Below are 16,793 nucleotides of genomic sequence, written 5' to 3'. Positions count from 1 at the left end.
TCAAGTTGAATGGAAATCTGTTAGAAAACTCTGTTGGACTAAAGAATCTTTAGGTCAGTTTAGGGAAAACTGATATCGTAAATGTTCTATTTACAAATATGGATTTGTCTTCATTTATATTGTTTTTTTTTAATGCTTTTCAATAAAATTTTATATAATGATCACCATAAATATCTTGCAGCATTTTGTGAGATTCATTCGTAGGTACTTTACATGCTTTGTTACTATTTGATTTTCCCTTTATTTTCTAACTCTGATTAGGCTTTTGAAATGCAATCAATCTTTGTATATTGAGTGAATAGACAGTTATTTTTGGATTTTCTACCTATACAGTCATAGTATCCTGGAACGATGACAGTAGCTTTTTCTTCTTTTCTAATTCTTGTACCTTTTTTTTTTTTTAATCTTCTGTGCACTGATTAGAACTGTCATTGCAGAATTGGATGGAAGCAGTGATGCCTTTGTCTTCTTTTTGATTGTAGGAAATGCTTTCAATATTTCCCCTTGAGCAGTAGTGTACTGTGGTCAGTTTTTACCAGTTCACAAGAGCCGATCATTAACATTTTATGAATTTTGCAAGGCAATTGTTAATACACAGACATTATTAAAAATTGAGTCATACATATTTTTATAATTAAGTAAATTATATTTAAAAACAAAGGTAATAAATTCTCAAAACTCATCACTTACTACTTATTTTAAAACATATGACAATTATCTATACTCTTGAGGTTATTTGGAGCCCTGGTGGCCCAGTAGTTAAGAGCTATGGCTGTTGACCAAAGGTTGGCAGTTTGAATCCACCAGCCACTCTTGGTAACCCTATGGGGCAGTTGTACTCTGTCTTCTAGGGTCACTATGAGTTGGATCAACTTGATAGCAACCGTTTTGTTGGCTTTGAGGTTACTTACGCATATTGTTTCTGCATGGTTTAAATGCTATGTAAAGGTCTGATACTGTGTATCTCTTTCAAACTCTAGTTCAGTGACACCATGCTGATAGTTTGAAATTGGCCATGGTAGGAGTATTTGCACCATGGAAAATGATAAATGCTACAAATCAAGGCTTCTTTTTTTTTTTTCCTCTGGGAGACCTGTGGTTAAACATTTGCTAGTACACCTGATAAAACTGATGTTTGTTTGCTACAAGTTCTAGTACACCCATGCCTCACTTATCAACATGGTTATGTTCCAAAGACCAGGTCATTACACAAAAAGTGGAGTCATGAGAAAAAGGAGAATGACCACATCAGATCACAAAATGAAAGATGATCACATCATTACATAACTCCCAAATTGCATCATTACATAATTGCCAAATCACTAAAAATCATGGCCCAGCCAAGTTGACACATAACCTTAACCATCACAGCCAGCTTTATTCTTGCCCTGCACCTCAGCATTCGTTACTGTCAGATGTACATTGTTAAGGTGCAAAAGAGTCAGATTGCAGATTTTTTTACTATTGTAAATGTGAAAGGTAGGATAATAAGATGGTCAATAAGTGAGGAGTAGGTGTATTTTCTTAGCCGATTAATTAAAAAGGAAAGAAGGAAAGAAGCAAGGAGGAAAGGAAGGATAGAAGGACGTACAGAGGCAAAGAGGAAAGGAAAGATGGAAGTACAGAGGCAAGGATGGAAGGAAGGATAGAAGGAAGTACAGAGGCAAGAATTGAAGGAAGGATAGAAGGAAGTACAGAGGCTAGGATGGCAGGAACGAGAAAAGTACAGAGGCAAGGATGGAAGGAAGAATAGAAGGAAGTACAGAGGCAAGGAGGAAGGGAAGGATTGAAGAAAGTAAAGAGGCAAGGATGGAAGGAAGGATAGAAGGAAGTACAGAGGTAAGGAGGAAAGGAAGGATTGAAGGAAGGACAGAGGGAAGGATGGAAGGAAGGAAGGGAAGAAAGAAGTCATTGAGTAAATTACTTTTTCTAAAGAAAAGACGGAAGAAAGGAACACTTTAATTGGTGTGTAACAGGAATGTGTTCTTTTTCTCCTGGCAGGTGATTGTGATGATCCGCTGGCATCTTCATTGCCCTGGGAATCCTTCAGCAGCTCTTCAGAGTTGTCAAGCAGCCATGGGCCTGGGTTTGCCAGGCTTAATCGAAGAGATGGTGAGTTTGCTGTTGTCTTCTTGTTAATCCAGTGTGATTCTCCTTCAGAGAGAATTATTTACATTCCATAAGTATTAATTTCATTTGTATTAGTTTAAGCCCTATAGTTAAAAAATTAGTTAAATTGCATTCTAATGATACTGAGGAACACGGGTTCATTGTATTTTCATTTGCTGGCTTTCTATTTATTATCAATTACCTGTTTTTATGTGGTTTTGATATTTTCCCTTTCTACTGATTTTCTGGAAATCCTCGTACAGGATTCCAAAGCAGAGGAGAATTATTGGAGGCTATAGATTATTATCTATAGAAGAATGGGAATTCCAGAACACTTTATTGTGCTCATGTAAAATCTGTACATAGGCCAAGAAGCAGTAATTCCAAAAGAACAAGGGGTACTGAGTGGTTTAAAATCAGGAAAGGTGTGCAATAGGGCTGCATCCTTTTACCACACTTATTCAATCTGTGTGTTGAACAAATAATTCGAGAAGCAGGACTATATGAAGAAGAACGTGACATCAGGATTGGTGTAAGACTTACTAACAACCGATGATATGCAGATGACACAACCTTGCTTGCTGAAAGCAAAGAGGACTTGAAGCACTTACTGATGAAGATCAAAGACCACAGCCTTTAGTATGGATTACATCTCAACATAAAGAAAACAAAAATCCTCACAACTGGACCAATAAGCAACATCATAATAAATGGAGACAAGATGGAAGTTGTTGAGGATTTCATTTTACTTGGGTCCACAATCAATACCCATGGAAGCCGCAGTCAAGGAATCAAAAGACGTATTGCACTGGAAAAAATTGTTGCAAGAGACCTCTTTGAAGTTGCAAATAGTAAAGATGTCACTTTAAGGACTAAGGTGCAGCTGGTTCAAGCCATAGCGTTTTCAATTGCCTCATATGCGTGAGAAAGTTGGACAATGAATAAAGAAGACTGAAGAAGAGTTGTTTCCTTTGAATTATGGTGTTGGCAAAGAATATTGAATATACCATGGACTGCCAGAAGAATGAACAGATGTGCCTTGGAAGAAGTACAGCCAGAATGCTCCTTAGAAGCAAGGATGGTGAGACTGTCTCAGGTTTTCAGGAGGGACCAGTACCTGGAGAAGGACATCATGCTTGGTAGAGGTGAACAAAAAAGAAGATCCTCAACGAGATGGACTGACACAGTGGCTGCAACAGTGGACTGAAACAGCAACTATTGTGAGGGTGATGCAGGACCGGACAGTGTTTTGTTCTGTTGTACATAGCGTCACTATGAATCTGAACTGACTCCGTGGCACCTAACGACAAAGTAGATTATTATCAGTATTTATCATCTTTTATTAGTGTAAGAACAGGTCATAGAAGGGTGATTAGTCAAGTGAGCTTACCACGAATAACTAAACTAAGAAATAAATGAACCAGTGTCATGACCATGGGCAGAAACTTAGACATGCTACCACATAGCACCTCTGTGATGTGAAAATACCATGGGTAGTGATGTGAACATGACTACTGGCCCAGGACGTGGGAGGAGGCCAGGGCAAGGCCACTGTTAAAAACAAGGATTCTCATCCTACCAGTTGGAAGGGAGCTAGTGATTTCCTTTTTGGATGTGTATTAATGAGTTCAAAGTGCTTTTTCTATCTTGCAAGGGATAGTTCAGTGGGTTAAGCAGGTTAATATACTTAAAAACAAGTGTTTTACTCCCCTTTTCAGTGAAAAGATTAATTTTTCTATGAAAGACTAAGTAATTCAGAAATTATAATTTAAAATTAATTGTATCCCCTGTAAATATATTGCTGTAAATACTGGAGATTTTACTATGAAATTGAGTGGCTTTTCCTCCTGTATATCGTATTTCCAAAATCAGAGTTTAAGTATAACTTGAATTTTACTGTGTCAGTTAAAAATCAAATGTAGGTACCTAGTAAGTGATCAAATAGATTGGGAGAGATGTCATAGCACCAGCATGGAAATGCAGTGAGCCTGAGGTGGAAGAACCCATCCATTACTTGCCCACCTACAAGTTCTTTCCATGAAGATACACTTTGTGGCCTGACAGTCACTCTGAAACCATCGTTCGTGTTCATTTCTAGCATCCCAGCAAATATATACTGTCATTGAAACTGGATTTCAGCTAATAATTAAATTATCAAATTAATCATTTTTGGTTTGGGAGTCACTTTAAGACTAGCTTAACATCTCAATTGTCTAGTGATTGCCAAAATAGTGTAAAAACTAAATAGGTGCTGTATTTAATTAGTTTAAGGAAGCCCAAGGGGTTTATATATTGTGTTTCTGACTTGCATGGCTGGAATCTTCTAATGATTTTTTTAAATTGGCCTCCATTCCTCTCAGTAGTGAGGCTCTGGAAAGTTTATAAGCACTGGAAGGAGAAATCCCTAAGTATAAGATTGATTTCCCCCTCTTGTCTGTCAGTTTGTCATACTGTGGGGGCTTGTGTGTTGCTGTGATGCTGGAAGCTATGCCACCAGTATTCAGATACCAGCAGGGTCACCCATGGAGCACAGATTTCAGCTGAGCTTCCAGGCTAAGACAGACTAGGAAGAAGGACCTGGCAGTCTACTTCTGAAAAGCATTAGTCAGTGAAAACCTTATGAATAGCAGCGAAACATTGTCTGATATAGTGCTGGAAGGTGAGCACCCCAGGTTGGAAGGCATTCAAAAGATGACTGGGGAAGAGCTGCCTCCTCAAAGGAGAGTCGACCTTAATGACGTGGATGGAGTCAAGCTTTTGAGACCTTCCTTTGCTGATGCAGCATGACTCAAAATGAGAAGAAACAGCTGCAAACATCCATTAATAATTGGAACCTGGAATGTACAAAGTATAAATCTAGGAAAATTGGAAATTGTCAAAAATGAAATAGAATGCATAAAGATCGATATCCTAGGCATTAGTGAGCTGAAATGGACTGGTATTGGCCATTTTGAATCAGACAATCATGTAGTCTACTATGCTGGGAATGAGAGCTCGAAGAGGAATGGTGCTGCATTCATCGTCAAAAAGAACATTTCAAGATCTATCCTGAAGTACAATGCTGTCAGTGATAGGGTAATATCCATACGCCTACAAGGAAGACCAGTTAATACCACTACTATTCAAATTTACAAACCACCACTAGGGCCAAAGATGAAGAAACAGAAGATTTTCATCAGCTGGTGCAGTCTGAAATTGATTGAACATGCAGTCAAGATGCATTGATAATTACTGGCAATTGTAATGCGAAAGTTGGAAACGAAGAAGGATGAGTAGTTGGAAAATATGGCCTTGGTGGTAGAAACGATGCTGGAGATTGAATGATAGAATTTTGTAAGACCAATGACTTCTCATTGCAAATCCCTTCTTTCACCAGCATAAACGGTGACTATACACATGGTATACAGATGGACCTCGCCAGATGGAACACACAGAAATCAAATTGACTACATCTGTGGAAAGAGATGATGGAAAACTCAATATCATCAGTCAGAACAAGGCCCGGGGCCGACTGTGGAACAGACCATCAATTGCTCATATGCAAGTTCAAGCTGAAACTGAAGAAAATCAGAACAAGTCCACGAGAGCCAAAATATGACCTCGAGTATATCCCACCTGAATTTAGGGACCATCTCGAGAATAGATTTGACGCAATGAACAGTAGTGACCGCAGACCAGACAAGTTGTGGAATGACATCAAGGACATCGTCCATGAAGAAAGCAAAAGGTCACTGAAAAGACAGGAAACAGAAAAGATCAAGGTGGATGTCAGAGGAGACTCTGAAACTTGCTCTTGAGCATCGAGCAGCTAAAGCAAAAGGAAGAATTGATGAAGTAAAAGAACTGAACAGAAGATTTCAAAGGGCCTCTCGAGAAGACAAAGTAAAGTATTATAATGACAGGTGCAAAGAGCTGGAGATGAAAAACCAAAAGGGAAGAAAACGCTTGGTGTTTCTCAAGCTGAAAGAACTGAAGAAAAAATTCAAGCCTCAAGTTGCAATAGTGAAGGATCCCATGGGGAAAATATTAAATGACGCAGGAAGCATCAAAAGAAGATGGAAGGAATACACAGAGTCATTATACCAAAAAAAATTAGTTGATATTCAACCATTTCAAGAGGTGCCATATGATCAGGAACTGATGGTACTGAAGGAAGAAGTCCAGGCTTCTCTGAAGGCACTGGTGAAAAACAAGGCTCCAGGAATTGATGGAATATCAAAAGAGATGTTTCAACAAACAGATGCACAACTGGTGGTGCTCACTCGTCTATGCCAAGAAATATGGAAGACAGCTTCCTGGCCAACTGACTGGAAGAGATCCATATTTATGCCTATTCCCAAGAAAGGTGATCCAACCAAATGTGGAAATCATAGAACAATATCATTAATATCACACGCAAGCAAAATTCTGTTGAAGATCATTCAAAAACGGCTGCAGCAGTATATGGACAGGGAACTGCCAGAAATTCATGCTGGTTTCAGAAGAGGACGTGGAACCGGGGATATCATTGCTGATGTCAGATGGATCCTGGCTGAAAGCAGAGAATACCAGAAGGCTCTTTACCTGTGTTTTATTGACTATCCAAAGGCATTCGACTGTGTGGATCGTAACAAACTATGGATAACACTGTGAAGAATGGAAATTCCAGAACACTTAATTGTGCTCATGAGGAACCTTTACATAGATTAAGAGGCAGTTGTTTGGACAGCACAAGGGGATACTGATTGGTTAAAGTCAGGAAAGGTGTGCTTCAGGGTTGTATTCTTTCACCATACCTATTTGATCTGTACGCTGAGCAAATAATACCAGAAGCTGGACTACATGAAGAAGAACGGGGCATCAGGATTGGAGGAAGACTCATTAACAACCTGCGTTATGTAGATGACACAACCTTGCTTGCTGAAAGTGAAGAGGACCTGAAGCACTTACTAATGAAGATCAAAGACCACAGCCTTCAGTATGGACTGCACCTCAACATAAAGAAAACAAAAATCCTCACAACTGGACTAATGAGCAACATCATGACAAATGGAGAAAAGATTGAAGTTGTCAAGGATTTCATTTTACTTGGATCCACAACCAACAGCCGTGGAAGCAGCAGTCAAGAAATCAAAAGACGCATTGCATTGGGCAAATCTGCTGCAAAGGACCTCTTCAAAGTGTTGAGGAGCAAAGATGTCACCCTGAAGACTACGGTGCGCCTGACCCAAGGCGTGCTATTTTCAGTTGCATCATATGCATGTGAAAGCTGGACAATGAATAAGGAAGACCGAAGAAGAGTTGACGCCTTTGAATTGTGGTGTTGGCGAAGAATATTGACTATACCATGGACTGCCAAAAGAATGAACAAATCTGTCTTGGAAGAAGTGCAGCCAGAATGCTCCTTAGAGGCAAGGATGGTGAGACTGCGTCTTACATACTTTGGACATGTTGTCAGGAGGGATCAGTCCCTGGAGGAGGACATCATGCTTGGCAGAATAGAGGGTCAGCAGAAAAGAGGAAGACCCTCAATGAGGTGGATTGACACAGTGGCTGCAACAATGAGCTCAGGCGTAACAACGATTGTGAGGATTGCACAGGACCAGGCAGTGTTTTGTTCTGTTGTGCATAGGGTTGCTATGAGTGAGAACCGACTCGACAGCACCTAACAACAGCAACAAGTTTGATTTATTTCTAACACATTTAATTTAGAAAATGAATAACTCAGAATCTGATAAGCAGTCATTATGAAATGGTTGTGCCAAGTTCATCTCCTTCAGCAGGACTACTCTTTTTGCATATTTAAACTAATTTTCGAAAGAGGGTGAAAATCCTCTGATGCAGTTTCTGCTTTGTTTTGGTACATGCGTTTCACTAAATGTTCTTTGACGTTACTGTCGGATTTCACACCCATTTTTAAAGCATGGGGCAGATAACAGGTTATCAGTGCATATTTCTTCAGAAGGATTATCTGTGTGCATTTTCTGTAAAAAGCCAACATCCAGAGTCATCGCTAGTGTTTCCTTTGGCTTTGTAAATGTTGGTGAACAAAGTCAATGACTTTGGTTTAGGCTATTAAATGTGGACGATTATAGTGATGATTCCTCATATACAGTTGTTTTAGCTTTTTTTGAAAATTCTGCATCTGACCTAGAGGTGAAAAAAATCACACTAGACCACATGATTATATGGTCACAATGTCCTTGGTCTGTGAGATGTTGGAGATGTTAAAGAAGGTGACCTCTCTTACCTCTCTAGTTTCTCATTTTGCCCAGAAGTCACTGAGCTTCCAGAATTTTTCCTAAGGATGAAACGTGTTCTAAATATCAAAGCTTCTGTGAAGAATTTTATATGTAATAAGTGATCACTGCATCCTTACTGGTACAGAAAGATGATAATAGTCTATATATAATTTTAGATTGTGTACATATATGAATTTTAGACACTTTATAATTTCACCAAAACCAACTAATTTAAGATTTAAGGTATTTTATGATTTGAAAGTGTTTTACTGATTCAGCGCAGCAACTGTTTATGTTTTTATCCATCTTTTTATTTAAATTCATTCCATGTTTTATATTTTCTACTTATTTTATGTTTCATTCTCTTGTACATGGGGTCACTATGAGTTGGAACTGATTTGACAGCACCTAACAGCATTTATTATATGTATTTTTACTTATGCATTTTATTTGCATATTCTATGTTTTCTGTTAATTTATAAAAATTAATGAAATAGGTTTTAGAAAAGCAGTTGTAGTAAGTAGGAAAAAGAGGCCTATGAAGGACACTGAGTCAGAGGATGGGCAATCCTGGCATTTCCGGGTGCACAAGAGTCGTGTGGGAAGGCAGGACCCAAGGGGCTCTGTGAATCATGACTCCTGATCTTGTCACCACATTTTTGCTAGTGTTTTCTAGAAGCTCCTGTCTTAGTTTTCTAGTGCTTCTATAATAGAAATACCACAAGTGGGTGGCTTTCAGAGACAGAAATTTATTTTCTCACAGTTTAGGAGGCTAGTGGTCCAAATTCAGGGCACTACCCCTAGGGGAAAGCATTCTCTCTTTGTAGGCTCTGGGGGAAGGTCCTTGTCTCTTCAGCTTCTGGTTCTTGGTTCCTTGGAGTTCTCACGTTGTGTGGCATCTGTCTCCCTCCATCTGTGCTTGCTTGCTTCATTGCTTGCTCAATCTTCTCTTTTTAGATCGCAAAAGAGATTAACACACACCCTACTCTAATACTGTCTCATTAACTTAGCAAAGAAAACCCATTCCCAAATGGGATTATAAGCACAGGTATATGGGTTGGGATTTACAACACATATTTGGGGGGACACCGTTCAATCTATAACAACTCCCTAAGTGAAAGAGCTTGTTATTGTAGACGTAGTCACAGGTTAGAGGTTAGTATCATTACTGGACACAGGGTTAAATGTTCCCGGAGATTTTTTTTTTTAAATCTCTACTTGTAATGGGTTTGCTGAAATGCAACTGTGCATTGCATGTGAGAACGTGCTAGAATGTTGAAGTTCATTTTTTTCTCTCAAAAATCACCTTAAGAAACTTTGTACTTCAAGCTTACCTACACAAAAATTAAAAAATTTAAAAAGACAACAATCTTATGTAGGTAGTAACTTGTACTTGGCTTTTATTCTGCATTTTGCTTGTGAAAATGGCCTTTTGCTTTTTTGTTACTCTAAGTGACCCTTCATGGAGTTGGCTCAGTAGCATTTTATACAATGCTATTTTCCAACTCTGTTGTTATTGTTGTCATACGCCATCATGTCGACTCCAAGTCACGGCAACCTCACGTACAACAAAACACAACATTGCCTGGACCTGCTTCATCTTCACGATCACTTCTATGCTCAAATCCATTGCTGCAGCCACTGTGTATTTTGAGTACCTTCAAACCTAGTGGGCTGATCTTCCAGCACTATATTGGACAATATTCTGTTGTCATCCATAGGGTTTTCATTGGCTGATTTTGGGAAGGAGATCACTAGGCCTTTCTTCCTAGTCTAAGTCTGGAAGCTCTGCTGAAACCTGTCCACCATGGGTAGCCCTGCTGGTATTTGAAATACTGGTGGCATAGCTTCTAGCATCACAGCAACATGCGAACCACCGCAGTACAACAAATCTACAGATGGTTGATGGTTTGCAACTCTACAATACCATATTTTCCATAGTTCTGTGATCTGTAGGTGCAGGCCCCTGAGAGATGCATGGTCTTTCTAGAAGCAAAATTAGCTAGGAAGAAGCATATACATTTTATCCTCCTTTTCTTCCCCACAAATGCTTGCATCAGCACTCATTACCAGATGGAGGGACTACTTTATTCATGACTTAGTTGGGCCATAAACGCTGACAGCCATGGACTCTGATGTGGAAAACATCCACCTAAATGGGAGACCCTATCAGTGACAGTAGAAATGAAATTGCTTTGAATTTAACACTATCGAAAATATTTCAGAATACCCCCCAAAACCACCCACTGCCGTTGAGTCGATACATTTGTTACAAAGAGAAAGTAGATGGAGATAAACTGATCTGATTGGGTTTCCTTCTTTCTTGGCAGTTCTCCACCTTTCTAATCCTCGTCCATTGAGGCTGCTCCTTCAAAACACTGTTATTTGTTGGTGGAGCCAGGAAAGTATTTGTTGAATACTTCCAATGCAATTAACAGCTGAGCATTTTAAGAACTTTTCTCAATATTAAGGTATTTATTTTTCACTTTAGGAAGTACAGTTACTAGTAAAAGTTTATATGGTGGTTTTAGCAAATAAAAATGCTTAGACTGAAAAAAAAGCTAAGATCTACCTATCAGATAATGAATGATTTCTTGTAATATGGGACACCTGACTGTTTGAACTCCACAGTATCCCAAAAAGGGATGTAAAACTTACTATGTAAAATTCACTGTTTTTAAACAAAGAAATGTTGAAGAAAATTGAAAGAGTAAATAATAGTTTAAAATATCTAAAATATGACAAATCCTAATATGTTAGAATATTACATCAAAAGTGTTTTATGCAAATCTTTTAAGGGTAAACTTCCCTTCATATGTTTTCATGAAATCTCAGTTCGTGTGTATTTCCATCTTTTATTCACACACAAGGAGCCTGATGGAGCTGGACCATGCTCCCAGATACCAATCGGAGTGATCCAAACCACTATAAAGGGGCTTGCAAACCAGATTTTTATAAATTTTATAAATGTACAGGAAAATTTTTGCCTCTGGCCGTCAGATACTAAATTCTGTTTATCTGTCCTTTCTAAAGGTTTTTAGATCCACTGGGAGCCAATTAAAACAAAACATAACCAAACCAAACCAAACCAAACCATGCCATCAAGTTGATTCCTCCTAAGGGTTACCCACTGTGTATCAGAGTAGTACTGTTCACCATAGGGTGTTCAGTGGCTGTGATCTTTTAGAAGTAGATCAGTAGACCTTTTATTCCGTGGTGTCTCTGGGTAGACTTGAATCACCATCCTTTTGGTTAGTAACAGAGCACTTAACCATTTGCTCTGCCCAGTACGCCACCATTTTTTTCGGGTCTTTACCAAATGACCCTGCAGATGTTACAGGTGTTGAGTTCTGTGGACAGGCCAAAAGTCAGAGCATCCGTACAAATTATGTTCATATGCTAACTCACAGAGCACTCTCTCGGCAGCTGTGTAGCTTTATTAATCAAGTTATTAATCAAATCAGTGTCTGTCTAAAATGCATGATGATGGCACGTGGGAGGAGAGGCCCTCAAACAAACAAGGTTTGTGAAACACTGCATTAGATGAATCATACGCAAGGGAGACACTCATCTGCTCTGACTCTCCCTGACCTTTTCTACTCTTCTGAATCTCTAGGTTCTACTCCGGGGCCTGGTGAAATAAAACCCAAAGGTAACAGGGTTTATTGAGTGAGAGCTGATTGCGGTTAGGGAGTGTCCAAACTGAAAGTGGAGAGGAGCTCCTTCAGGCAGTGCAAGTACTGGGTTTTTGAAGTCAGGGGATTTTTAGTAGGGAACTTGCAGTGATTGATTGGGTCACAGGTATGTTTCTATTTGAAGGGATGGTATTACAAAGCGGGGGTCTTTCTGTCATTGGTTTCATAGGTATATTTGTTTGTTGGAGATTTGTTGTGTCTGGTGTGGTGAGTCAGAAATATCCTTCACTGTCAAGTTACTTTGCTTGTAAAGGCTCTGTGCTTAGAACACTTTGAAAACTCCCTATTGTTCTAGGCCAAGTTCTGCACTTGGCACAAATGGCCATTTATTTTATTCAACAGGCCTAAGCTACTAGATGGGAGCCTTGGTGGCACGGTGGCTAAACGTTCGGCTGCTAATCCAAAAGTTGGCAGTTCGAATCCACCAGCGGCTCCTTGGAAACCCCTTGGGGCAGTTCTACTCTGTCTATAGCTATGAGTTGGAATCTATTCGACAGCAATGAGGTTGGTTTTATGGGTAAGCTACTAGATGAGACAAACCAGAATAAACCAAACATGATTCAGTATTGTCAGGAACCTTCAGTGAGGTGGTGGTGTCATTTTTATCTACCTAGTATGCCAAGAGGTAGGATAACCCTAGGATAAGGCAGCTCCCAGCCTGCGCTGGATTCAGTAAGTAGTGCCCAAGGTATACGTGACAGCTCCCCAAATTGTGTGTGTCTTTATAAACAACAACAACAAAAAAAAGTCAATTCTGACACATGGCGACCCTATAGGACAGGGTAGAACTGTCCAATAGAGTTTCCAAGGAGTGCCTGGTGGATTCGAACTGCCGACCTTTTTGGTTAGGAGCTGTAACTCTTAACCACTACACCACCAGCGTTTCCAAGTCTTTATAAGGGCTATCTAAATTCTAAAACAGCTGTCTAGAAAATTACACCATGTGTTTTTTTCAAGGTAATTAACTTCCTATATCATACATAATACGCAAATAGGTTCATAAGAATTACTAATTCAGCATGCATTATGAACATCCTTGACATGCATCATGATGTGTTTATTCACTTAACTTTTTACATAAATGCCATTGGTCATCCCTGTGGTGGTAAATTTTGTCCCATGTCCTCATACAGCTTTCCGGACTGCCATTCAGCACGCATACAACTGTGTTGACTCACCTAAGGAATGAGATTTTCCCTTTTTCCTGTTCAGGACCATTGGCAAAAGGTGTACCAGCTAAGGTGACTTCCATTCCTAGGCAGAGGGGTGAAATCTAATTAGATAAGCCCTCCTTTTGTGAGGCAACTGGGATCACAAACAGTTGTTGTTAGCTGTCTTTGAGTTAGTCCCTGACTCGTGGTGACCACATGCACAATGGAATCAGACCGTTATGATCCATAGGGGTTATTGGTGGCTACTTTTTCAGAAGTAGAGCACCAGGCCTTTCTTCCTTGTCCTTTTTAATCTGGAAGCTCCACTGAACCTGCTTGGTGTCACAACAACATGCAAGCCTCCACTGATAGACCGGGGTTGGCTGTGCTTGAGGTGCATTGGCTCGGAATTGAATATGGGTCTCCCACATGGAAGGTGAGAATTCTGCCACTAAACTACCACTGTCACAACAGCACAGGGACCTTATGTTAAAATCAGAGCCCACTGCCTTCCTGGATTCCTGAACTGCATGTTTAATTTGTGGTTCAGGAGCTGATTCAGGGAGACCAGAGACAACGACAAAAGTGGATGAAGTAGTTCAGTAGATGCTGTGGTCAGCTGCTCTGCCCTGTCCCTGAATGTTAATGGGTATCTTCCGGGACTACTGGTTGCCCTAGTGGGTGCACAGGAAGATGGTATTTCAGAGGCTCCTCCTTTTCTCTTTACCACTGTCTTTGTAGCTGCACTCTTCTGATGTCTCTAAAGTCTCCAAAGAAGTCAAGTGGACCAGACTTTACTCTGACATTCATGGGCCACTCTTTGCCCAGGATGAACATTCCATGGAAAAATCCTTCTTTGTCAATAGCATTTACATTTTTGCAATGCTGAGAACTCATCTTTTCTGCATTCACGTTATAATGCTGTATTTTATATAGTGGGTAACATATACATGTCTCTTTTTATCTATGTCTCTCAGTGCTTGTACAAGTCTTTGGGTGGATTCTTTAGAGAAGCAAAACCAGTGCACTGTATAAGCATATATATAGAGAGATTTATATAAAGGAAATGGCTCATGTGGTTGTAGAGGCTGGAAGATCCCCCCAAGTTCATGGTCAGGCTGTAGGCTTCTCCTGGCTCATTAGCCACAGGTGCTGGTGAATCCAAAATCAGAAGGTCAGATAGGAGGCCTCTGGCTTGCAGGCTGTGGAGGCCGACGAATCCCAAGATCGGCAGGTAAGACAGCAGGCAAGCTGCTAGCTCAAGTCCCCAAAACCAGAGGTCAGGCAAAAGGAGCCAGCTGCAGGATCCAGAGCCAGCAAAAGCTCATGAGCCTTGCCGGAAAGTCCACTTATATTCAATGCAGGGCTCACCCCCAAGGAGACTCCCTTTCAGCTGATTGGCTGCTCACAACAGATCTCGTCATGGAGGTGATCATGTTACATCAGATCTCGTTATGGACGTGATTACATCATTAAAAAGCCAAACTACATCATAACTACCAAACCACTGAGGGTCATGGCCCAGCCAAGTTGACACACAGCGTTAGCCACCAAACTGCCTTACATCCTTAGAGAAATTGTAAGTTTCGTCATCAATGGGATTTTTTTCCAGAGGCTTTTGGCTGTCTGAGCAATCACATGTGGTTGGATCTTAGTTCGCATGGTTTTATTTCTGAGCATCCCACCTTGGCATTTTCTGGCATGCTCTTTCACTGTTAGTTAATAAAAAAGACATATAGAAGCCCCCTTTTCACTGCCATAAGAGAAGAAACAGAGCACCCCTGGGAAGTGGAGATGAGGAACAGGAGTGCAAAGTGCCTGTCTGCTTGCTCACCAGGCACCTTGGACCCCTCGGTATTTTCTAGATATCAAAGGGAGATGAAACTGTTCCAGCCTGCCTCAGGGAGGGTCTGAAGTCATACATGTTAGGAGAGAACCCAAGGGGCTCGAAAGCTGCACAGTGGTGCTTTCCTTGAACTAGACTAGATAGACCCTGGAGTTGCACCCACGGTAAACACAAAGACTTCACACAACATACCTAGTAAGCTTAGCCACACATCTTGTTCTGTCATGAGTGAGATAGTTCTTATTGTCTATATCTCACATTGCCTATAGGCCTACTGGTCAATTCATGTCTTATTTCTAATGTGAGAAATTAGCGACACCTTCATCCAGCTTCGGCAATGCAGAACTTCAAACAAAGAACTGAAAGGCCCTGATTGACACAGACCTGAAAAGCGCAGGTGGTGCCTCTTTCTACTGCGCTGTTGTTGTTAGTTACTGTCGAGTTGGTTGTGACTCGTGGTGACCTTATGTACCACAGAACGCAGTGTTGCCGCGTCTTGTACTATCTTCATGAGCATTGGTATGCTCGAGTATATTGTTGGGGTCACTGTGTATTTTGAGTGCCTTCCAACCTAGGGGACTCATATTCCAGCATTATTTCAGACAATATTCTGTTGTGATCCATGGAATTTTAATTGGCAGATTTTTGGAGGGAGATTGTGAGGCCTTTCTTCTTGTCTTAGTCTGGGAGCTCCACTGAGACCTGTCCCCTATGGGTGACTCTCATGGATTGAATTTTGTCCCCCCAAAATGTGTGTCAGCTTGGCTAGGCCATGATTCCCAGTATTGTGTGATCGTCCAACATTCTGTCATCTGATTGGATTTTTCCTATGTGTTGTAAATCCTACCTCTATGATGTTACCGAGGCAGGATTAGAGGCAGTTATGTTAATGAGACAGGACTCAGTCTACAAGATGAGGTCGTGTCTTGAGTCAATCTCTTTGAGATACAAAAGAGAGAAACAAGCAGAGAAACAGGGGGACCTCATACCACCAAGAAAGTAGTGCCAGAAGCAGAACACGTCCTTTGGACCTGGGGTCCCTGCACTGAGAAGCTCCTAGACCAGGGGAAAGATTGATAACAACAGCCTTCCCCCAGAGGCGACAGAGAGAAAGCCTTCTCCTGGAGCTGGCACCTTGAATTCAGACTTCTGACCTCCTAGACTGTGAGAGAACACATTCCTCTCTGTTAAAGCCATCCGCTTGTGGTATTTCTATTACAGCAGTACTAGATGACTAAGACAGTGACCCTGCTGGTGTTTGAAATACCAGTGGTGTAGCTTCCAGCATCACAGCTACATGAGAGCCACCATAGTGCCAAAAACTGACAGGGGTGATGGCATGAAATTATAGGTTCCTTTAAACATTTGGTCTGGAGTGTATGTGAGAAAAGGGAAGGAACACAGGCCGTATTGGTAGACTTTGATTTTATGCAGGAAGAGCTGCAGCGATGCCTGTTAAGTGTCGGAGCCTTGAATGGTATCCCTGGGGATGCTGCACACTCAGCTTCAGGGAGCCACACACGAGCTTTCTTTTTCCTCAATATTATTGGCATTTAACGTGGATCTCAAATGACTGGCATAAACTCATCATTTATTTTCAAATTGCCCACTTACAGAGCCATGATAGGGTCTGTCTGCATCTCAGTGAGCCGAGGGCATTGAATGTGAGCTTATTTTTCTTAGGGACGCCTGTTTTGGGAGACTGAATGTTCGCCTCAGCTCACGCTGCTAGGTTTCAGGGAGCTGAGAAGGAACCAGCACCAGCCTAAAC

At 40.7% G+C, this 16,793-nt stretch overlaps 1 protein-coding gene across 1 annotated transcript in view; it reads left to right on the top strand.

Moving 5' to 3' along the window:
• Window positions 1-1,415: 1,415 nt before the first annotated feature.
• Window positions 1,416-16,793, top strand: part of LOC126082518 (contactin-associated protein-like 3) — a 314,347-nt gene continuing 298,969 nt past the window's right edge. The window contains 2 exon segments of the mRNA XM_049895019.1: window positions 1,416-1,479; window positions 2,002-2,112. Of these exon segments, the coding sequence (XP_049750976.1) occupies window positions 1,416-1,479; window positions 2,002-2,112 (175 nt within the window).

The sequence above is a fragment of the Elephas maximus genome, chromosome 9 (genome assembly GCF_024166365.1).
Source record: "Elephas maximus indicus isolate mEleMax1 chromosome 9, mEleMax1 primary haplotype, whole genome shotgun sequence".
In the NCBI taxonomy this organism is placed as follows: Eukaryota; Metazoa; Chordata; class Mammalia; order Proboscidea; family Elephantidae; genus Elephas; species Elephas maximus.
This window is presented reverse-complemented; position numbering and strand designations above follow the sequence as displayed.